Source organism: Ambystoma mexicanum, chromosome 14, assembly GCF_040938575.1.
Source record: "Ambystoma mexicanum isolate Mex_15411 chromosome 14, UKY_AmexF1_1, whole genome shotgun sequence".
Lineage (NCBI taxonomy): Eukaryota > Metazoa > Chordata > Amphibia > Caudata > Ambystomatidae > Ambystoma > Ambystoma mexicanum.
In genome coordinates, this window is record NC_090940.1 from 607,615,775 (window position 1) to 607,638,954 (window position 23,180).

The following is a 23,180-nucleotide window of genomic DNA, read 5'->3' on the forward strand; positions in this document are numbered from 1 at the left end:
ACTATTGCTGTTTCCCTCCTACATTGTTCTGTATCTGTTGATATAACTCCTCTTTCTCTCTCAAGTCATTACTCTAGCTATATCTGTTTTTTCATTTTTACTATTGTGGTTGCTACTCCTTTTGATTATCTTTCTTGTGCTGCCACTTGTGTTTATAGGCCTGCCATTCTCTAATCTGAATTTTCTATTTTCAGATCTCTCCACCTGCTGTTGATCTGTGTTTTCTTATTTTACTGTCTTATATCTCTTTTGCTCTGCTTCTATCCCTCACTCGTATTGTGTGTGTGTGTGTCCTATTATTTACCCGTTTCCTTTCTCACTTTCTTTGTTGCTCTGTTATGTAGCTCATGGGTCTCTCTCTTCCTGTTGCTCGAATCCCTGTTTTGGATTGTCTAATACGTTCTTTGTTCTCGCACCCTCTTCCTTCAGCCCTCACTTTGTTTTCCTGTATTGCTTAGATTCAGACATAGCACTAATAAATATTTAAAAAGCTGAAAATGCCTTTCCCATTTACAAATCCAGTGCAGCTTTACCATTGGGTGCTCCTTTTTTAGACGTGTACAAACCTTCTTTTGGCCATTAGGCTGGGAATTATAGACTTAGAGGTGTGTTCACCAGATGCAGTACTTGCCTGAATGCAGATGCTTTACCAGCACTGTATGCCGTTACAAGTATGAGAGCCCAGATGAGATGTGTGTTCTGAGCCATTACAAGTATAGCAGCCCTCATGGGATGTGCTTCTTCTGAGCCATTACAAGTATAGCAGCCCTGATTGAATGTGTCTGTTCTGAACCTTTACAAGTATAGCAGCCCTCATGGGATGTGCTTCTTCTGAGCCACTACAGGTATAGCAGGCCTGATTGACGGTGTCTGTTTTGAAGCATTACAAGTATAGCAACCCTGGTGGGATGTGTGTGTTCTGAGCCATTACAGGTATAGCAGGCCTGATGAGAGGGGATATATGTGATAACTGTGCCGTTTTTACTGCAACCACCAAAAATGCTAATTAAAATAAAAATTTCCATTTTCACCCCATATACATGCAGGGGGAGACCCCCCCCGCTACCCTCTACATTCATTATATACTATGCCCATCACCCCATATATAATATATATATATGGATCGAAATAAAAAATACATTTTCTGTGGTCGCCGTAAAAAAGGTGCAGTAATTGTATAATTCTGATGAGGGGTGTGTGTTCTGAATCACTGAACATTTAGTAGTCCATTTGATAAGTCAAAAGCTAAGTCAAGTCTGTTACAATTGAATGTTACCTTCATCTTAAACACATACCTCTGATGCAGACGCATTAGCTCGCCTATCAATAGGATTTGAACTAACAGGTTACACAATGATCTCTGCAGCAGGGTTATTGACCAACTGAGCTACCTTCCCCAACAGGCTGTTGGCTTGGAAAGGCACATATGGTTAGGACACTGGCAGTTCCAGTGAGGCTTGCCTTGCATAACTGGCTTGTCAAAATGTCTGTCTGTTTGGACTATCCTACATGAGTCGGTAGATTCATAATGAGCCTTTGAAATGTGCTAGATTTTTGGTAGTGGGACTCAGTAATGTGACATGTGAGAAGCAGAAGTTTTGAAAAGCGCAAGGCAGAGTAGGAGTGATTGAAGTATATGACAGCATTGCCATTTCTCACAATGTCTGCCAGTGTGCATCACACCACCTCAGGAGGGCAGTGGGAAGGATCTACGTGAAAATGCCCAATTATTTTACTGCGATGTCAAACATCCTGCATGTAAAACCACATTTTATGTATTTTTTAAAGCAGGAGACTGCTCGCAGCACACCCCCTCCACATCCACCCGCCTTATTAAATACCGCTACCCAACGCCCCTCCCCATCTATTCTTTGGGGGACATTTTGTTTTCCATGTAAGGGTTTCTACATCGTAGTAGTGGGATTTGGGAATTTTGTAATGAAACCGGAGGGAAGAGCTCAGACACGGTTCTTGCTCAGTACTATAGCTCACTGCAGAAAATGCCAACACATGTTTGTGCTTTTGTCATTGCAGCAGCACTTTTAAGAAATTCAGGTACTGCCCAAAACATAGCAGCCCTTCTAAGAAATGTGGGCATGATGCAATCAGCCCTGCTGTGAATATTTGGCGCTGTGCCATGACATGCGTATAGCAGCACTGCTGATAAATTAGGCTACTTTGCCTGACTATATAGCAGTCGTTTTCAGAGGTACCTGTACAATCTGCGCCACAAAAATTGTATATAGCACTGCTTCTACCTGCATCCATTATACCGGCTTGCTGTGGGCGAGTGGTCAGAAAGGGAGTTAAAGTAAAGTTCAGACTACATAACCAGCTTTTTTTTTGCTCTCCAAGACAACAAACTATATACAGTGCCCTTTCATGCATGCATGCGGACACCTACAATCTTAAGACTAAATAAACCACATTGTCATATAGAACACCAAAAGCTTTTCCTTCGCACAAATGCCAAACAACTGCTTGCTGGGAGGCTGTTTATAAAACGTAGTGACATCAAACGTAATTGATGTGTGATGAAAAGAAAAAAAAGTATAAAAAGCCCATGATGCTGCAACTACGCTGCCTCTATTAAAGCTGATCAAAACAGAGGAAAATTAAGCAGAAATGCAGCGCTAGTTTAAGACCATTTTCACTTTACACAATACTACATGTGTCCTAAAGCAATGTGAAGAGCACGATCATGATTCAAAATGCTTCAATAACACAGTAACCTACAAAATGCAGGCAGTTGAACAAAACGCAAATTCCCTTCTACATTAATCGGAAAGTATTATCTTGTTAAAATTATTAACGGAGCGTGTTAAAAGAAAAATAAACCAGGACTCATCCCAGTTGCTTCTTTCAAAGATCTGTGTCAGTTGCTAAACTAAAGAGTGGGTTTGCAAGCTGCTGCTAGCCAGCCTGTCTCCAGTGACCTCCAAGATGTATGGGGGTGCTGCTATAAATATCCTCTGTAAGCTGTATGCACGGAAGAATGAAAAGGGCCATATTGACAAGATTTGTGTGCGTAAAAAGGCCTGATATGCAACTTATTTGGAGGGCTGTCCCAGACACAGAACATTGCATGTTTTTTTTTAACTTTCCATGAGTTTAACCATTAAAGGAACAGAAATGTTTAAATCATTTAGTTTAAATTTGAATTAACAGGAAAAGCTTTCCCCGCAACTCTGCTCTAGTTAATTCTTTCTTGGAACTGAGTTGCATAGAATTTGACAGGTGACCTGGGAACCCAGCCCATGTTATCTGCGCAGTTCCCCGCGCAATGCTTTGCTGCAGACATCAAAAACCAATAGTTTTAAACCCTTGTATTTATAGTGCAGAGATGAGACAGAACACTTCCATGGATTCTCTTTTATCAGATGTGCGATATGCATGTTAAATTGTCTGACTAAGCCAGGAAACCAACACCGTCTCTTGGCTAGTCCTCTTAGAGTGTGTGTTCCTAGTGGGACTATAGCAAGCCCTTTTGGGCCCAACCACAACAGGAAGGTAGGTCAGAAGGCTTCACCCATTGGGGTCGGCATACGGTATATATGTCTTGAGCTATTGACGTTATAAGACACCACTGCAGACACATTACTGAATATCTTGTATGTTCTTAGATATGTTTGTGAAATTCAAGTAATCCCCATTCACTTCAGTCATAGAAGGCGGGGAGGGAGGGGAGAGAACCAGCTAGATAAGAGATCTCTAACAAGAATTTAGAGATGACAGTAACAATTTGAAATACTTATGGTGACTTGCATGTATCAATTCCATCTAAAACTAGCTAAACAATTGTTTGATCCTTCAACAGAATTACAAACCTATCTGCAGTTCAAAAATATTGGTATGCTGTCATCAATAATTTGACGAAGCCTACAGTACTTCAAGATAGTTAAGATAATTAAGATTAAGATCATTCTATGACAAAATCTTTACAGCCCCCTTTTCAAATATTTCTGATCTATAATCAAAAACATTTATGAAGGAATAGACTCAAAGAAATCTGCTCAGTCACCCTTTTTTAACATGCCACTGGAACCACCAGTCACACCTTTCACCATTTCCCACCACTGACAAAATGTTTTTAACGTCCTTAACAACGACAAAACATTTGCAACAGAGGGTTAAGCCCTTTGTATGCGTATCTCAAACTTACCTGATGGTGATGGTGTGTCTTGTACGTTTTCTTAGAATATAGCTGTGTCTTAGATTGTGTTCACCTTTCTTTGCCCATAAAAAGTAACTTAGTTGGTGTCAGTTATAGATAAGCTAAGCTAGAAGATTGATCATGTTGGCTTGCTGGTCTTGCTAGGTTGGTCTGCTGAATTTGGCAGCCATTCACCAAATCCTTTTGGACCTACTTCATCAGAGTCTAGTACCTTTCCTTTAACTGGACTACATATTTCCTCTCTAATGCGGAACACCACCAAACTCCCTCATCTACCCATATTCATCCTCCTTCATAAAGTGACCGTCAGGGTCAGTCTTATTCACAATGTGTTCCCCCTTACTTTCTAACAAACAATGTTCAAATTGATCTACTCTGACCTCATTCTGTTTTACCTGGGAGTCCTGAAGGACGCTAAATTTACTCAATAGCCTCATTTTTCAGTTGTAATCAAAATTGTTATCTTTCCTATATTTTTCTCATTAAGCCCAAGCGCTTGATGTGCTAGTCATATCCCACTTCGACTGCTCTAGCATTGTTTCATGGCTCTGTCTAAATACCTGATTCGTTGCCTCCAGTGCTTGCAGAATACTGGATCGCTGTTGGTAGTTGGACTGCAGAGCGTAGAGCATTTCACTTCTGACATTGGTTGACAATGCCATAGAGACCTGTTAATGGTGCACGCATGCGCCACAGAGCCTTCTCATGGAATTGGCCCATCTTTTAAATCTTTACATGTCTGCACGATATACCCGCAAACTCCATGTTTTATTCATTTCCTCTTCTTATTGGCCTTTCCTAGTAAAAGAATGGGCCAGTGTGGTAACTTCTTATACTCTGGGACTTTCTTTGGAACTATATATATATATATATATATATAGCAGGCCATTAAACAGCAATTTTCAGTTTTGGACACCTGTATCCATTTCCTTTAAAGGTTACGTCTTTTTCTTTTTCTAATGTGGTAAGTAGAGATTACTGTATCTTCCTTCCTGTCTTAATGCTAAGGAGGCACTACTTACCATTTGATTGCTCTAAAAATCAAGTAACTTAAAATGCAGGTTTTGTGACTGACCTTTGGCAGGAAATTCATAAAATAATGTGTTGAACAGTTTTTAATGGCTGTAAGGGTGCATGCAGAAGGGGGTGACTGGCACAAAGACACCCTAAGAAGGGGTTTCCTGCCTCAACTAAGGAACTAAGGATTATGTCAGAATGTTCAAATAAATGAACAGTCTGCTGGCGTGTGTCAAAATGCCTACTTCTGGCCCCTAACACTAAAAGTAAAGCAGTAGTAGATCTTCTTGGTGCAGTAGAATGGCTCCATTCTTCTGGACAATGATCTATAGTTGCAATTTCAGGTGGGAACTTCACCTCGGAGAATGACTCCTCTTCAGGTCTTGGTTCCTTTCCAAGATATAAAACAAAGTTCCAGCTGGTGAGGCTGTAAAGTTCTCAGTTTCAACTCAAAAAGTAAAATATCAGCTCAAACTTCAATATTCCTTATTACACTTTGGTTTCTCTGCCATTGGGTTCCTGGAGAATGCCTCCCTTCTCCAGGTATCCGTTCTCAGTACTTTCGCAGTTCCAGAGAATGGCTCACTTCACCGGGCCTTCTTCGGTTTTGCTTCACGATACACAACACCAGGGGGCATGGCTTCCTTCCCCTGATCTATGTGGGTTTGCCGTTTCACTGTGATGGGAGAATGACTCCCTTCTTCAGGCCCTTCTCAGGTTCTTTATCCCAGTTCACGAAGGCTGGAGGATTACCTCCCTTCCACGGGCCCTTCTCAAGCTCCTTATCACAATTCACAAAGGTTGGGGATTGACTCCCTTCACCAGGCCCTCCTCAGGCTTTCTGAAGCACTTTGCAATGCCAGGGGGAATACTCCCTTCCCCTGGTCTTCCTTTCACCTTGTTTTATGGGCCTGTAGGTGTGGGTCCCAGATCTGTAGGATTCTGCTGCTTTCCTTTGGCAGATCTGGTTCACATTCCTGCCAGGTGCTTTGCCAAAGAAGAGGATTCATGATGCTCTTCTCAATTGGCTACGGTTCCCAGACTTGTCCTTCTCTCTCTGACTTTGTTAGTCCTGGCTCACACCGCTACCAGGTACATAGCCGAAGAAGAGTATTTGCAATGCTCTTCTCTTGGTTGCAAGTCCCAGATCCGTGCTTCTGTCCCTTTTTCAGCCTCGCCAACCGTGCCGGTCACCCAGGTACCTTTAGGGCATTTGCTGGTCCTCTTCGGTTGGTCTTGGGCTTTTCTGTGTGCTTCTCCATGCTCTCTGGGGGCTGCAGCGACTCTGCAGCATTCCGTTCCCCTGGGGCTGTGCAGCTTCCCTCGGCAGCACGCATCGACCGCTGCTTTCTCCTCGACAGGGGGCTTCCTCGCTAGCTGGTCGGTCCTTCCTCCCTGGCCCCATTTGGGACCCCTCCGAAAGGTCTTCTAGGTTCCATATAGCAACCACGTTGCTTCTTCGCGCCAAGAGTCCCCTGCACTAGCGGTTTCTCCAGGGTGTGTGTGTGTGTGTCTCTCTCTCTCTCTCTCTCTCTCTCTCTCTCTCTCTCTCTCTCTCTCTCTCTCTCTCTCTCTCTCTCTCTCTCTCTCTCTCTCTCTCTCTCTCTCTCTCTCTCTCTTTCTCTCTCGTTTTCCCACTTCTTTTTGTATTGGCTTTGGCCAATCGGGACTCTTGAAAACTAGACTGCTTCATGGTGTTTTGAGGATCGCTCTTCATGCCTCCACACCTCCTCCTCGTCTCAGTATTTCCCTGAGAACTCTCTCTATGGTAGACCTGGCTTAGAAATGGCTCTTCGTCGTAGTACCTTTGCCACAGATCTCTCTTGGGTCGACTACGTTCTTCATTTTCCCACTACTGTTATGTTATGTCATGTTACTTTGCATTTATATAGCGCCTTATGTATCATTGGTATGATCTCAAGGTGCTGGTAGGTTGAACGCCCCCTGGGAACCGTAGTTCAGCTCAGTAGAGAGAGAGAGAGTGTCATACGGTGCGTGGGTGCACCGGATATGTGTGCAGCTGGTGTGGCACTTGCATGATAGCTGCTTCTTAGCGGTAGGTGTGGTGGTTGGGAGATCAGGAATATGTGTTCATTCTGGTGGGTTGATACCCAGACTGATTTCTTGCTGCGTTAGGCCTGAGGAGACGCATAGGCTAGCGGGTGTCTTGAGCCAGCTTTGTTTAATTAGAATGATGAGTATGTGGCGGGTGTTAGTATGAGAACAGCTGTACTGATTGTGTCATAGTATCGCTGTGTTCTAGTTGAGTGGGGGTGTGTAGGAGAGAGTAAGCCTGGTGATGAGATATGGTGGTTTTCAGTAAAGTGCTTGGGATCTTACTGGACATCTGAACTCCATCCGTCCCACGCACTCCATCCTCTACATGCACTCCATCCGTTCCATCCATTCCATGCATTCGATCATTCCCTGCATTTGATCATTCCATGCACTCTATCCATTTTATGCACTCATCCACTCATGCACTGCATCCATTCAATCCGTTCCATGCACTTTATCCATTCCATGCACTTTATCCATTCCATGCACTCTAACCATTCCATGCACTCTAACCATTCCATGCGCTCCATCCGTGTCATCGTTCTATGCACTCCATCTGCTTCATCTGCATTGTTTGTTCCATCTGCATTGTTTGTTCCATCTGCATTGTTTGTTCCATCTGCATTGTTTGTTCCGGCTGCATTGTCCGTTCCATCTGCATTGTCCGTTCCATCTGCATTGTTCGTTCCGTCCGTTCTGTCCGTTTCATCCGTTTTCGTCCGTTCTGTCCGTTCATCTGTTCTATCAGCTCATGCGTTCTATCCGCCCCATCCGATCCAGCCACTTTATGCGATCTGTCCAATCTATTCGATCCATCCACTTGACCCAATCCCTCTACTTCACCCGTTCCAACCTCTTCACCCGTTCCAACCTCTTCACCCGTTCCAACCTCTTCATCGGTTCCAACCTCTTCATCGGTTCCAACTTCTTCATCGGTTCCAACCGCTCTGTCTGTCCCACACGCTCCGTCTATCCATTTCATGTACCCATCCACTCTATCCGTTCCATGCACTCTATCCGTTCCATGCACTCTATCCGTTCCATGCACTCCATCCGTTCCATGCACTCTTTCCGTTCCATGCACTCCATCCGTTCCGTTTCATGTACTCCATCCTTTCTGTCCACTCCAACCTTCCCATCCACTCCATTCGTTCCGAGCACTCTGTCCGTTCCATGCACCGTTCCGAGCACTCTGTCCATTCCATGTACTCTGTCCATTCTATGTACTCCCTCCGTTGTATGCACTCCATCCGTTCTATTTGTTCCAAGCACTCCATCAGATCAATGCAGTTCATCCGTTCCATCCACTCCAACCGTTCCACCAACACCCTCCCTTCCAGCTACTCTTTCCGTTACATCCACTCTATCCGTTCCATCCCCTGCATGTGTTCTATCCGCTCTTTGCGTTCCATTTGATCCATCCACTCGTCCCATTTAGCCATTCCATTTGATCAGTCCGCTCCACTTCATCCGTTCCGTCCACTTCATCCGTTCCATCAGCTTCATCTCTTCCATCCACTTAATCCGTTACACCTACTGCATCTGATTCATCCGCTGCATCCATTTCATCCGTAGCATCCATTTCACCCACTGCATCTAATACAATCCTCTCATCCACTTCATTTATTTCATCCACTTCATTTATTTCATCCGCTTCATTCCATTCCTGCGCTTCATTCATTTCATTCACTTCATTCCATTCATCCGCTTCACTCCATTCATCGATTTCACTCGTTCTATTCGGTTTATCCATTTTAATTTACATTAGCAGATTTAATTTTAGATTTTTCTCGCTCGGATCTCGATGCTGGTTTTTTCTTTCTATATTTTTTATATAGCAACCTTGGGCTACTGTTTTTGTTGCTGTTATCATGTTTGAGTTTAAGGGTCGATTTTAGGGGAAGAGCCATGGTCTCAGTAATTTGCGGAAAGACCAGAGGTCCTCTGTGAGTTGGATGTGGGGTGGGGGCGAGGGCCGAGAATGATGATCCACCTAACCTGACTGAGTTGGTTTTTGGTATCACTAGGAGGCTGGCAGAGCTTGATCTTGTAGTGTGTGGTGGATGGTAGGGTTTTAGTTTGTCCTGAAGCTATTGAGGTCCGGTTTATGCATTGCTCGGTGAGAGATGCATAAGGTGTTGAAGGTCACCCTTCGGGCAACCGGAAGCCAGTGCAGTGTTTTGAGGGCTGGGGAGATGTGATCTCTTGGACCAAGTGCTAGTAGCAGTTTGGCCGCAGCATTTTGTGCTCTTTGCAGTTTAGTCAGTTGGTACGCATGGACTCCGAGGTAGAGAGGGTTAGCATAGTCCAGTCTTGACATAACAATTGATTGGACCGCAGAGAGTCTATTGGGAAAGGTGAGTTATGGAAAAATACACCTAAGAGTGTTGAGGTGGTAGTGGCAGGATATAGAGACGTTCTTGACTTGGAGCGAGAGGGTTAGGTCAGAGTCTAGGGTGCATCCAAGGTTTTATACTGAGTTTGAGGGTGTCGGAATTTCCCATGGCAGGTGGCCAGGGTATGGGGTGCGGAAGAAGTTCGGTGTTGCCACATAACATGATTTCGGTTTTGGAGGGGTTCAGCAAGAGGTGGTTTGTGGTCATCCAATGATCTATGTCAAGGTGGCAGGCAGCGAGGTCTGGTTGGCAGTTGGGTTTTGAATTAAGGAGTTTTAGGATTAGTTGTGTCATCGGTGTAGTTGTAGCACAGGATATTGTGCGAGTGGATTATTTGTGGGAGGGTGGACATATAGAGGTTGAATAGGAGGGGTGATAGGCATGCTCCTTGTGGGACTCCGTAATTGACAGGTCGGGTGTGGGAAGCATAGGGGGAGAGTAGGTTATTTGGTTCCTATTGTTGAGGAAGGATGCTATCCATTTGAGAGCATTTCCACAGATTCCCAGGGAGTGGAGGCGGTCGAGGAGGATTGAGTGATTGATTGTGTCGAAGGCAGCGAATAGGTCAAGAAGGATTAATACGGCGCATCCCGCAGAATCTGCAGTGTTTTTGAGGTCATCCCAGATTGAGGTTAGGGTGGTTTCGGTTCTGTGTCGGGATCTGAAACCCGATTGAGCAGGGTCTGGGAGATTGTTGGCTTCGACATAGGCTTTTAGTTGGGAGTAGGCGGTTCGGTCAATGAGTTTAGCAAGGAACATGGTGTTTGAGTTGGGGCAGTAGTTTTTGGGCTCGAGAGGGTCGAGGGAAGTTTATTTTTTTTTTTAGAAGAGGCTTGACATGAGCAGTTTTGAACGCATCGGGAAAGATTCCCGAGGACAGGGAGTCGTTTATGATGGTTCTTGCGTGTTCTCCTGCGCAGGTAGAAGCAAATATTTCTTTGTGGGTTGTGGCTGGGCAGGGGTCCAGCGGGGAGTCGGATGGTTTGCGGGCTGAGAGAAGTTTGAGAAATTGGTCGGTTGATATTGCAGTGAAGGGGTCGGGTCGGGTGGGTAGCGGTTTCAGACGGTGGGATGGCAGGTAGGGTGGGTGGATTACGTGGTGGGTGTAAGAGGGCTAGTTTGTTGGTTAGAGAGATTGTTCTTTTGAGAGCATTGGTGAAGAAGTGGAGAGAGAGGGAGTCACATAGTGATTGTGAGGGGGTCGGTAGGGTGGTGGTACATGAAGGTTTGGTGAATTCGGAGATGATTTTGTGGAGTTCTTCGCTGGGGTTTTTACAGTTTAGAATTCAGGAGTTGTAATGGGCTTTTTTAGCTACTACATTGTACATGACACATGTACATGGGATGGCAAGGTAAAGGAGGGTTAGGTGATGGGAATTGAGGAGAAGTATACCGCATTATCCCTGGATAGTTGATCCTCCGGCAGAGTACCACCGGCAGGGGGACTATTGCTTAGTGGCCTCCCTCATTGGCCTCATGGGAAGGGGCTCCCCCCCTCGGGGAGAGGTGACGACATCCAAGGATTCGTCACATGGCACACCACTTAAATTGTCCCTGCTTGATGACCAGATGGGGACATTAATGACAACACACAAAGGGTGTCATAAGTTAGTCCTAGCAACACCCTTCTCATTCATATGCAAGAATGGCTGTGCATATTATACTCGGTGGGTCGGGGAGGGATTGAGGGGCTACACATTTCAAGTTGCAAGTTACTAGCCCAGCATAAAAATTCACTTGCCCCTCAAATCACCACATACACACAGCATACCATTTCTTCCTCACCAAGAGTCAATTCTCATTAGCCAATGACTAGTGACTTGAATGCACATTTTGAGGCCTTTTATACTGTCTACTTATGCTTATTTTTTTATCTTCTCGTTGTTTAAAAGTGGGACTTGTCACTTATTACTCAACAAGTTCAAAGCATATTTTTGAGAACATGAATTTTCACAAGCTGGACCCTGTCAAGTATGGGTATTCCTGAGCACCCACCCCAAGTGTAGTAACATGCACAGTTCACTGATAGTAAAGCTTGTTTCAAGGTTGTTTTAATACAGGTTCTCCAGTTGCCTCCCAAAATGGATTTGTATTCAGAAATCCACATTTTATTGCTGTAGCTAGGCATCTTAAACTAAGTCTAGGAAAATTGTCATGTCTCTGAGCTATTTCCACTGCTGGCTTCTAGTGGGAATTCTGGTCTTCTTCAGGTCTTGGAGTTGGATCTGTTTTTTGTAGCTATGTCTCGATTTCTGTGCAATAGTTTTATATGCTCATAGTTTTATCTGCTCTGCTGTTCCAGTATCTATTTGTCATTACAAACATCCCTTTCTCCTTGGTGTATCTGAGGATTTGGAAAAGAAGTTGCTTTAATTTGCAGACTTGCATGTTCTAGAAATCCTCAATACTCGACCGAGCCTACCAGACAGACCCCTGACTCATTTTGCAGTATGTTTGTGGTCAGTCACGGAAGGTACCCTTCGAAGAAATTATTCTGCTGTATTGCACCCAGGCAATTCTCCTGTATCCCAGGAGACCATGCCAGTGGCGCACAAGTTTATTGCAGGGTTTAGTTTATCTTCAGAAGCACATGCAACTTATATTCTGTGATGTAACTCAAGCTTGGGCCTCTTTCTGTTTCTGTTTATTCACCAACGCAGGAGGTTGATGCCCGCAGTGCCTGTTACCAAGTTCCAAAGGTGCCCAGCGACATTTTGATGATTCAGTCAGAGCACACCGGCAAGGTGGACATTGTCCAGGCCGAGCTGTCGGATCTTGAGAAGGATCAGCTGAAAGGTGAGGAGAGAGTCTTGCATAGCCTTGGCCTTGTCCATTCTCCACCAGAGGGGTCAGGTGAGTATAAGGCAGCATGCATTGTCAAGGCTCTGCTGTGGGACCTTAAGAAGTACCAGCTAAAAGAGGAGTGTGAGGGGGCAAGACGTGAGTGGAAGATGCCCACACTCAGCTACAGGGTTCCATGATGAGCCAGTTAAAGGTCATTAGGCAGGGTGGGAGTTTTCATGGGACAATGGTAAAACTTTAAAGAGAGTAGGGCAAAGGGTCAGGTGAACTGGGCCTTGCATTTCACCTCATGTGAAAAAGTAGATCCTAGTGGCTGGTGCACATGGCAAGGTTGTGGAGTAGATGTTTTATATGATAAAGCTGAACCAGTTGATAGACAAGGCAAGAGGGCATCAGTACAATGTTCTCACAGATTTTTATTCGCTCAGCTAGTTCATGCACCAGTCACAGCCTCTGCTACACCTTGGAGTCATCCTTCTGAGTCTGCATTAAATCTAGTGGTGTATTGATTGCACATAGCATATTGTAAAGCCAGGAAAATTTGTTGTCTAATAAAATTGCACCATGGATATCTGTTGGTGACAACGAAAGGGCCAGCCTGTTAATTCTCTGTACCATCCTACTCCATCTGTTTTTGTGTTTGCAGCCCAGCCTCCTCCTCTGGCCCCGGCTACCACCTGGACGTCACCCAAGATGAAGGAGTTCAAGGCCAAGATGGCAGAGGATAAAAGTTCACAGATGACGGTGAGGCGAGGGGAGGTAGTGACGGTCCGTGTGCCCACCCACCCAGATGGCAAACGCGTCTGTTGGGAGTTTGCCACTGATGACTACGATATTGGCTTCGGCCTCTACTTTGACTGGGCCACTGTTACCTCTACTGCCATTACCGTGCAGGTCAGCGAATCCAGTGATGAGGAAGATGAAGATGAGGAGGAGATTGAGGGAAACTGTGAGTGAGGCGTGCCTTTTTATTCATGTGATGCCTCCATGGGGCTGAACCTGTGCAGCAAGAACTGCTGACCTTTAGTATAAGAGGTTTTTCAAGAAATGTACAAGCCCCCTATTTGGCTGGTTAGATCCCAGAGCATGTTTTACAAACTCCTTCCTAGGCTAATTATCTAGGTTGTGCAGGTCACCTGTATTACGAAATTAATTGTATGGAAATGATGTGGCATTCGAGAACCAAAGTGTACAACTGAAATATGGAGTCTTTGATGTTTGGTGTACGCTCATTAAGAGGCAGTTCACACTACTGCAGGAGTAAAGTAGGCCCTGCAGTGGCATGGGTCAGCCTGCACAGCAGAGCTGCATTAGCTAATGCCTCTCATTCCTCTTATTCCCTTACCCCACTTGCCTGCCCTTCTCATAACGGGGGTTCTAGATTGCTGTTTAAAGGTCTGTCATCTAGAACGAGAAAGCGGAGGCAGAGAAGACTCAGAATGAATATGACTAAGTTATCTAGGGCTATTCAGACCCGGACCCCTTGCTCACTGTGCTCGGAGAGGCACAGCTCCACCTCACTGATGAGGTCGACTAGGCCGAAACACGTGTCTGGGGTTGCTGTTGTTCAAAGGAGGGTTTCCTAGCATTTCGGTGCTGGACTGCTCAAGTGGACGGGACAAGACTGCTATGCAAATGGATATTCCTCCTTTATGAAAGGTCCAGTGAGCTAAAACATGTGGCAGTGGACTTTTGAGTGGTAACATTCCCACAGAACAGGTTATCATGCCGTGTTATTTCTTGCAGAGGGGCGCACTGACCTCTTTTTGATCATAATGTGACTACATAAACCTAAAAGCGTGACGCTCGTTAAAAATAATCTGAACAAAAAGCATTATTTTATGGAAAAATGTAATCTTAGAATGCAGAGGCCATTTAGGGACTGTCTGTCTCTAGACCGCCAACCAAATATTCTGCCACTTGGAATGTAACAGTCATTAAGTTGACCTATTTAGGAGACCTGTCCATGGGAAGACATGGCTGCCAGCGGTTTAGAAGATTCTGGGGTCTCCTGAGGAGCCACAGGTGAACTCAATGTCACAGATGGCCTAAAGAAACATGCGTCTGCCCCCCCCCCCCCCCTATTCGTAACATTTAGAATAATGCGGCAATCTGTAACAAACGCACATGTTTTCTGGAATAAATAATTATCAAAAAAATATATAGAAACAATTAAACCACTTTAATATCAAAATTGAAAATGCAAGTATAAATGAAAAAAAAATCAGGAAAGGATTTTAGAAAAAGTATAAGTATTGTCAGAAAAAGAAACTTGCACTGGGCAAAACAAAGAACTGACAGAGTATAATGAACAAAATTGGATCCAGACAAGATTCTCTGTCAAATGTAAACAACAAATAAAGGAACAAGTTACTTACCTGTAACTATTTTTCTCCAGTATGGGTCTGGCATGGATTCGCATGCTCATGAAAATTCCTTGTCGTCAGGCTGAGAATCCTCCGTAAAAGAAAAAACAGTTTCACTTTCTCTTAAAAACGGTTTTTCTCCTTTAACCCAATCACTGTCCTCTGGGTCATACTGCCTCCATCCAATGACAGTCCTCTCTCTTAGCCCCTCCTCTGGCAGCCATCTTCAGATTTGGTAAGCATGTAAAGTGGCAGTATGACCAAAAAGAGCCGCAGAGGGGACGGAGGGAGGGTTCGCGTGTGAATCTACGCCAGACCCATGATGGAGAACAATAGTTACAGGTAAGTAACTTGTTCCTTCTACAGCATGGGGTCTGGCATGGAATCACATGCTCATGAATAATGAATGCATAGCAGTACAACATTACACAACCACTGGAGGTGGCAAGGCTCAACAGAAGCAATTATCTCTTACCTCTGGAACCGACTCAGCTCAAGTGAACAGGTCGCGTAGCACTGCTTGCCGACTCTGGACTCCACCCTTGTTTCTTTGTTTGTTTTATTCACTTTTTGTGCGCGCCAGACCCAGGGGTAGCAGGGCGCAGTGGCAAGAGAATGCGAAACTTACAAGGCTACATCATAGCAAAATGTACATTAGAAAATACAATGAGGTCACACAAATAATTACAAAATATACAGGTTCAAGTAGGTCAATCAGCATTACAGCTGTGTAGAGTGAAAGGTCTAATGATTAATATCAGTAGGAGGTAGGTAACACCGGTCAACAGCGGTCAGTCGAGGTAAGGAATTGAATGACTTTTTTCCTGAAACAAAGGTAGGGCAAGTCCGCTCTGAAGTCTTGTGGTAGTGAGTTCCAAGTTTTAGCAGCCTTTACCGGGAAGCTATTTCCTCCAATAGTAGTACACTGTAGTCCCTGTTGACGCAGTAGAAATTTGTGAAGGTGTGCGAGGACCTCCACGTAGCAGCCCAGCAGATGTCCAGCAGGGGAACACCAGACAGGAACGCTGTCATTGCAGCAATCGCCCTGGTGGAGTGGGCTCTCGGACAGCCTGGCACCGGTCGGTTCGCCAACCGATGACAGTGCGCGATGCCGCTGGAGAGCCACCTTGAAATGGAAGCCTTGAACTAGGCCTTCCCATGGCTCACAGGACCAAATTTCACAAACCGCTGTGAAGTCTTCCAAAAACTCTTCTTGCGTGTCACGTAGAACTTCAAGGCACAAGCAACGTCAAGTGAGTGCAAGGCCTTTTCAGCCGGTGACGAAGGCTTCAGGGAAAAAACAGGTAACACCAAGGGCTCGTTGAGGTGGAATTCCGACGGAAACTTCGGCACGAAAGAGTGATGCATCCGCAGCACCACCCTTGATTAGTGGAAAGTCAGGTATGGTTGTTTGCAAGATAAGGCCTGGATCTCACCCACACTCCTGGCGGAGGTGGTGGCCACAATGACAGCCATTTTCCATGAGAGGAACTTGAGAGGGGCCTGATGCATAGGCTCAAAGGGCGCCCCCATAAACTCCATCAGAACCACGTTTGGCTCCCACGCCAGGGCAGGAGCCTTCACCAGCGGGAACGATAGAAAAAATCCTTTGAGGAACTCCTTGACGAGTCGATGAGACCAAAGTGAAGACATACCTGGAGACCTGGTGTAGCGAGAGATAGCGACCAGATGTACTTTGATAGAGGCGTGCGCCAGTCCAGCCTTGGCCAAGGATAGCAAGTATGGAAGAATCAGCGGGGATGTGACCCTCAGCAGGGTAATCTTCGGAGACGGCACCAAGTCTCGAAACGGTGCCACTTGTGCCCGTAACCCTTGAAAGTCGATGACGCCCTAGCCTTGTATCCAGCGAGCGTCCAGAAACTAGAGGTTGCATTTGCAATCTGCAGAGCCATATGAGGTAGATGCAGGACAACATCATGCCGAACGACGACTTGATGGTCCACACCGTGGCTGTCTTCATCGCCTACAGCCGCTGCACCTTTCCTTGAATTGCTGCTACCCTCTCAGAGGGCGATGCCAGGCAGCACACCATATTGAGTCTGGCTCCTAGCAATGGTGCATTCTGCTTTGGTGTTAAGCAGGACTTTGGATAGTTGATGGAGATGGAGAATCCCAGATCTGTCTGTAGCTGGACGGTCGCCTCCGTGTGTCCGACGGCCAACTCTCACGAGCGGGACTGGATGAGCCAGCCATCAAGGTACAGGTATACATGTATGGGCCAACACCGGTGCCAGGCATTTTGTGAACACTCTGGGGGCCGACTTCAATCCAAAAGGCAGAGCATTGAACTGGTAGTGCTGACCCTGCACTACGAAACACAGAAACCTTTGATGTTTCTTGTGAATGGGGAGTGGAAATATGTGTCCTCCAGGTCCAGCGACGTCAAGAAATCTCCTTCCTCCAGTTGGCCGAGCACGTGCTAGGATGGACATCCAGCCCCCTGTCTTCTTTCTGACCAGAAAGTACCTGGAATAGACTCGGGAGCCCCGTAGCCATTGGAGAAGTAGCTCTATCGCCCTTTTCACATCATGGCCCGTACCTCTTCCAGGAGCTGAGGGATGTGCTGTTCCTGACGGTAATCAGAGGGATCTGCGGAAACCTGCGTTGAAACCCCGGGGTGTTCTCCCTGGGCAAGAGCGTCCAACACCCATCTGTCAGTGGTAATCTTCCTCCACTTGCCGACGAACCTCCTCAGTCGGCTGCCCACCGGGGTGCACGCGTTGGGGCCCAACGTCCCGGGCGACGTTCTGCGGGCGATGGCGACGCTGTCCTCCTCTACCATAGGCCTGGGAACCGCCTCTGTAGGCTTCCTGAGTCGTGGATCTGGAGGGTTGGCGGTACAAAGAGGAGAAACCTTTGGAAGACCTGCTCGACTTTCCCCTGGAGGAGCGAACAGAAGAGCGCTGCTGTAGAGTGCCCAGGTAATGGGACGTCTCCGTATCCCCCTTGATGGCCTGGAGGGACTCGTCGACGACCTTCCTGAACAAGTTCTCTCAGTCAAAGGGCATGTCCAACACCTTCGCCTGGACCCCCTGCCGGAAATGTGTGACCTTCATCCAGCCTTGTCGACGAAGCCAGACACTGTTCCCCATCTGCTGGAACCCAGTGTCGGCGACGTCCAACGCCACCGTAATGGCGTGATCAGATGCTACTTCCCTCCTCCTGGAAAAGAGCGATTGCCTCCATCCTCTTATCGTCTGGGAGGAACTCCAGAATAAGCCCCTAGCTTGTACCACAGCTCCCTGTCGTACCTGGATTGCCTTGATAGTGGGCCCCGAGGTGTAAATCGCCTTCCTTCCTATGGCGTCCATCTTCCTCCCCCGCGCTGAAGGATCGAAGATGACAAGGACAGGTTAGCCGACCGTTTCCTCGCGGCCGCCGATACCACCGAGTCCGGTGATGGTTGCGACCTCAGGCACTTAAGTGCAGAGTCTGGCACCTGATACTACTTCTCCAGCATATCCCGTTTTGGCTGGCGCCGTGCAAGGGTTCTTCATGAGGGTCAGGGCCTCTTCCCCACACGTTGTCTAGAAAGGGCACCACCATGATCGTCTTCCTCTTGGCCTTGCTCCTCTGGTACAAGAAGCCCTCCTTCCTGGTTTCTTCAGGCACAAGCTGAAATAGCTCTCAGCTCTGGCGATCGTGGAGTGGAATGACCTCACCTCGTCCGGTGGGGACGCCCTAGGGGGTGTATCCAAATGCAGAGACTCGCCGTCTGCTGCAATGATATCCTTGTCATCTGTAGTCGTGGCCATATCCGTCCCCGTGTTCGCTGGGGGAGAAGGGGCCTGATGTGGAGGCTGAAACAGGGGTGTCGGATGATGCTTCCTCTTCTTCGTTGGAGGCTGAACAGGGGTCTGGAGGACTACTGGAACCGGGCCCGGTGGCATCCTCTTCTGGATCTCTGACACCAAGGTGTGAAGGGTCTACAGAATGTCCAGGGACACATCCCTCGGCTGAGCTGGCGGGATTGGAAAACTAGGCCTGTCTCCCTCCTCTTCCATGTCCTTGTGGACCGTGTGCAAGGACTCCTGGTCCTTGTCGTCCGTGGACAAGACCTCCATGGCTTGGGCCACAGCCTGGGTGGCCTGTTTCGGGGCCTCCGCACCCCCTCTCCCTCCCCACCACCCCTCCCCTGCGGGGATTGAACCGGGGCCCCAGTTGGTTTCACTCCTTCTGGCATGCCAGCAGACTTTGCCAGTCACTGTGCCAGTGTCGCGCCTTGGGGGCAGGGATACCTTCTGTGCTGCGGGGGATACCTTCCCAGAGTCGGCTCCCTTACCAGTCATGATAGCAGCTGCCACCAACTCTGTCGTCGACTAAGTCTTAGCCTGTGCCGATTGGGCCTGTTTGGGCTGTTCGGCCTTCTTCTCCTCTGTCCGTGGCTTCTTGGATTTTTCCCGCATTTTAGCCGGGTTAGATGATTTCCTTTTGACGAGGAGCTCGATTGCCGGCTGGCAGTGGAGGCGGAGGGTGATGCCGATTGTGCCCTGTCCACCTTGGGACCCATTTCCGCGGAGAACCCGGACTTGCGGTTCTTGGCTTTGTCTTGGGGCCCCCACGGATGAGGCACCCTCAAAGGACTTAGAAGACTGCTCCTCATACGGCCAGTCCTGGGTGAGGCATGACCCTGCTCGGAGCACAGTGCAGAGGCCTTAGCGTTAAGGCCCGCCGCCAGTCTACTGTGCCTGACCTTTTTGCACTCCACCTCCTTATGGTCTGGGGGCAGGCAGCAGTAGCATTGCAGGTGTTCATCTTCTACAAGCACATTCCATAGCCCGCACTTGGTGCAGGGTGTGAAGAGGGACCTTCCCTCCTCCCTCTCCTCCCTCATGGCTGGAGGGCGTGAAATAGGCCCGATGGCCTTCTGGAATCTTCGACGATCCTCGCCCTTGATGCAACCTCTTCACTAATTTCGTCTTGATATTTACTAATGTACTAACCCCATCTGGTATACAGACCATTACAATAAGTGTTCCAGATAAGATTTTGAAGTGGGAGTATTTTACTCCCTATTTTTTAAAGTTGGGAGTAAAATGATTTTTTAGGGCGTAAAAATGGAAGATCATTTCCAAATGGGAGTATTTTATAAGCGAGTAAAAATGTTTTAATTGGAAAATGAAAATATTTTTGCAATAATTCCTTTGCAATAGTTGTTCATGGACATTCAAAGTTACAAGTTTATTTCTTCCAATCAGTAATAATAGCAGTTTCTTCCTGTGGTACTAGGTACACTAGTGGTCCAAACATATCCATGTAGCTGTGTGGGTGAAAGCAGGGGCACAAGGTCTGTTTCCTATTTTTTGTTGGGGGCATTATACTCACTATTTTAATTTTTTGGGAGCATTTGCCTATTTTTAGGGAGTAAAAGTTCCCGATACACCCCTGATCTGTCGGCTGATTAGAATCCTAACAGAAGACCTGTTAGTAGAAAAATAGGATTATGTACATGCTTGTCAATGAGCAGGAAATCACCTGTGGTAATGGTAGCATAAGGTAAGTAATAGTCAGCCATGTGAATTTCAAATAAACGTAAAATACCTTTTATCTGAAAGCCAGTGTAATTTAATAGAAATACAGCCAAGACCTGCTTTTCCTGTCACAGGAATCGCTTTTTTCTTAGCTGATAGTAAACTAGAAAAAGCACTAGACTAAGAATAACTGTTTCAAACCGATTTCAGTAATGACAATCATCACTGAGTACTGTAAGGGTGTCGAAGAAAGGGGTGATGCAAAGGTGGCATGATTTTGGTTATAGACTTTTATTTTTAAAGCAAAGGATCCTTACTATCCCTAACTTCTAAGAGGGGTTTCCCTGCCTCAAAACTAACACTAAAGGTTTCTGTCCGAATGTCTGTCAAAGTAACTTCCGCCGTCCTTTGTCAAAAACCTACTTCTCTCCCTCACACTACAGCTAGAAAGATGACTAAGAGAACGTTCCTTCTTTAAGGAGAATGGCTCCCTTTTCCTGCTTCTTGGATGGGGTTTATCGGAATGTTCCTTCAAAACAAATATACCACGGGGGGAATTACTCACTTTCCCTTGCTAACAGGTTTCAGGCAGTCTTTACACAATGGTCTCTCCAGTAGAATGTCCCCCTCTCCAGTTGTGGCTTTGCACAATTTCCAATAGAACCATGGGGAATTACTTCTTTCCCCTTGTGTGGCTTTGTACAAATTGCAACAAGGATAGGGGGTATGACTCCCTTCCGCTGGCTTCTTCGCCGCAACTCTAGGATCAGGACGAAGAGAATGCCTCCCGTCTCTTGGTCTGCTTTTACACAGTTCAACACAAAGCCAGGGGGAATTGACTCCTTTCCCCTGGTATCTCTATCACAACTTATGTTTTGGTACCAGAAGAGCGACTCCCTTCTAGTATAGCTTGATAGTTTCTTCTTACTGCTTTCAGCTTGATATTCACTTTGTCTCTGTGACTTGTTTTCAACAATGTCCCAGATCCTTCTCTGGGTTCTAGTAGTTTCCTCTTTACCACTGTGACGAGGAGGAATCCCTCATGAATTTCACTCCTTCAGTTTGGACCCGTCTCTTGTAACTAGTAGACTTATCTTCGCCACTATAATGAGGATGACTTCCTCAACGGTTTGGTTTACTTCTGTTGGGGTCCATACCCTTCTTCTATGGCCAGCGTTCTCCTCTTTTCCACTGTTATGGTGGACAGGGTCCCAGACCCTTCCCCGGTGTCCAGTGGGCTTCTCTACCCCGCTGGTACGAGGAGGAGGCGGATGGATGCATTATTGACCCTTCGGGAGTCTGTCATCGGTATGCCTTGTATGAAGCCAGGTAGGGATTGCTTGTGCGTCTCCTGCCTGCGTCCCCTCTGGGTCTTTCGTACCACCCTTTACCTGCATTCGGCATTGGTACATCACCGGGGCTTCCAGGGATGGGGGGGGGGGTCTGTCTTCTCGGCTGTCTGAGCTGTCCCTGTCTGCTTCTGTGGCTCTACTGCGTCTTCGACTGCTGGGCCGCTCAACTCTTCTTGTCCTTAGTGTTATGCATGTGCCTGCTCCAGCGGAACCCTGTGAGGACTTAAGCGGCTGACCGCCAGCATCCTCGGTCATTCTTTTATTCGGGTCTGCAGCCAGTTTTTGGATTTCATGCGCCGAACGCTCTCCACGTCTATTGCTTCTCCCAGAAGGAGCTAAGCTCCTGGGTTGACGACTGCTAGCCCATTGTCCATTTTTCTATAATGCAGCCCGTTCTTGAGGGGGGGGGCTGTCAAAGGCCTTTGTTACTTTTGACAGATTGAGCTCTATGCCTCCTCAGGGCTACCTCGTCTTAGTACCTGCTTTGGGAACAGTCTTTGTGTTCTATGTGTTCTTCCTTTTCGAGGCCATTTGTTTCTTTTGCATTACAGTAGTAAATGGTTCTACTTTCAACAAGAAGGTTGGGGATGGAAGGGTGGTCTAGAGCATTTGGAGGTGTTTTGTTATGCCCTGGTACTAACCCCAAGATGGTCGTCCTCCTCCCCAAGGAGGGGGTCTCTCCCCATGAGATCCTCCTGCATCAAACCACCCCTATGGGGACTATTTGGTAGCAGCCTCACCTCCCTAGCCTCAAATGAAGGGGATCCCCTTAGGGGAGAAGTGACGACACCATGTGAATCGTCACAGTACCCATTGTAACTTAGAGAGTCTGCAGAGTAAAGAAATTCCTCTTCTAGAAGTTCAATATCACTTCGGTGGCAGTCCTGTCATTCCGCGTTGCACTTGAAAGATTCAGCAACGCTTTGGCATTCAAGTACGAGGGATCAAGGCGATGGGAATACATTGGCGTGTGTAAAAGGACGTTCAGAATATCGTGACATAATTACCTTGTATGCCTGTGTTATTGGGAAGTGTAGTTCCAGTGCAGAACTACAATTCGAGGGAGGTGTATTTACTAGGAGGCTCCTAGTAAAGTCTCGACAACACAACTATTACCAGATGGTGATTTTTGCGTGGAAATAATAGAAGATGAAAGTGAACTCGCATGACAACACATTGTACACAATCGGGATGTATCGTGACAGTGGTATGTCAACATTGACTGTTCATCCTTGTCATTCTGTCTGACAATATGACTGGTCCTCTGTAGCCAATGTTGTTCAAGTTTCTGTAATCGTACACTGGTTGGCAAGTTGAACAGATTAGGTTTCTTCATATTGATAATGCATTAGAATAAATCCTCTTCAGGATCTTCCCCGGGGGTAGTGTGCGTGTGTGCGTTTTTTTTACTGCAGGGCAACCAGAAATTACAATTGGCACATTTAAATGGCAATTGAAAAATCTCCCCAACGGACAGAATAAGAACAACATTTACGTCATTCTTTGTCCATGCCAGAAACCCT

General features: G+C 46.6%; 1 protein-coding gene across 2 annotated transcripts in view; it reads left to right on the plus strand.

The window, feature by feature from the left end:
- Positions 1-23,180, plus strand: part of TMED8 (transmembrane p24 trafficking protein family member 8) — a 71,768-nt gene that overhangs the window by 26,265 nt on the left and 22,323 nt on the right. For both annotated transcript variants that reach the window (XM_069637998.1, XM_069637999.1), the window contains exons 4-5: positions 12,306-12,441; positions 13,094-13,396. In XM_069637998.1, coding sequence (XP_069494099.1) covers positions 12,306-12,441; positions 13,094-13,396 — 439 coding nt within the window. The remainder of the gene's footprint in view (positions 1-12,305; positions 12,442-13,093; positions 13,397-23,180) is intronic.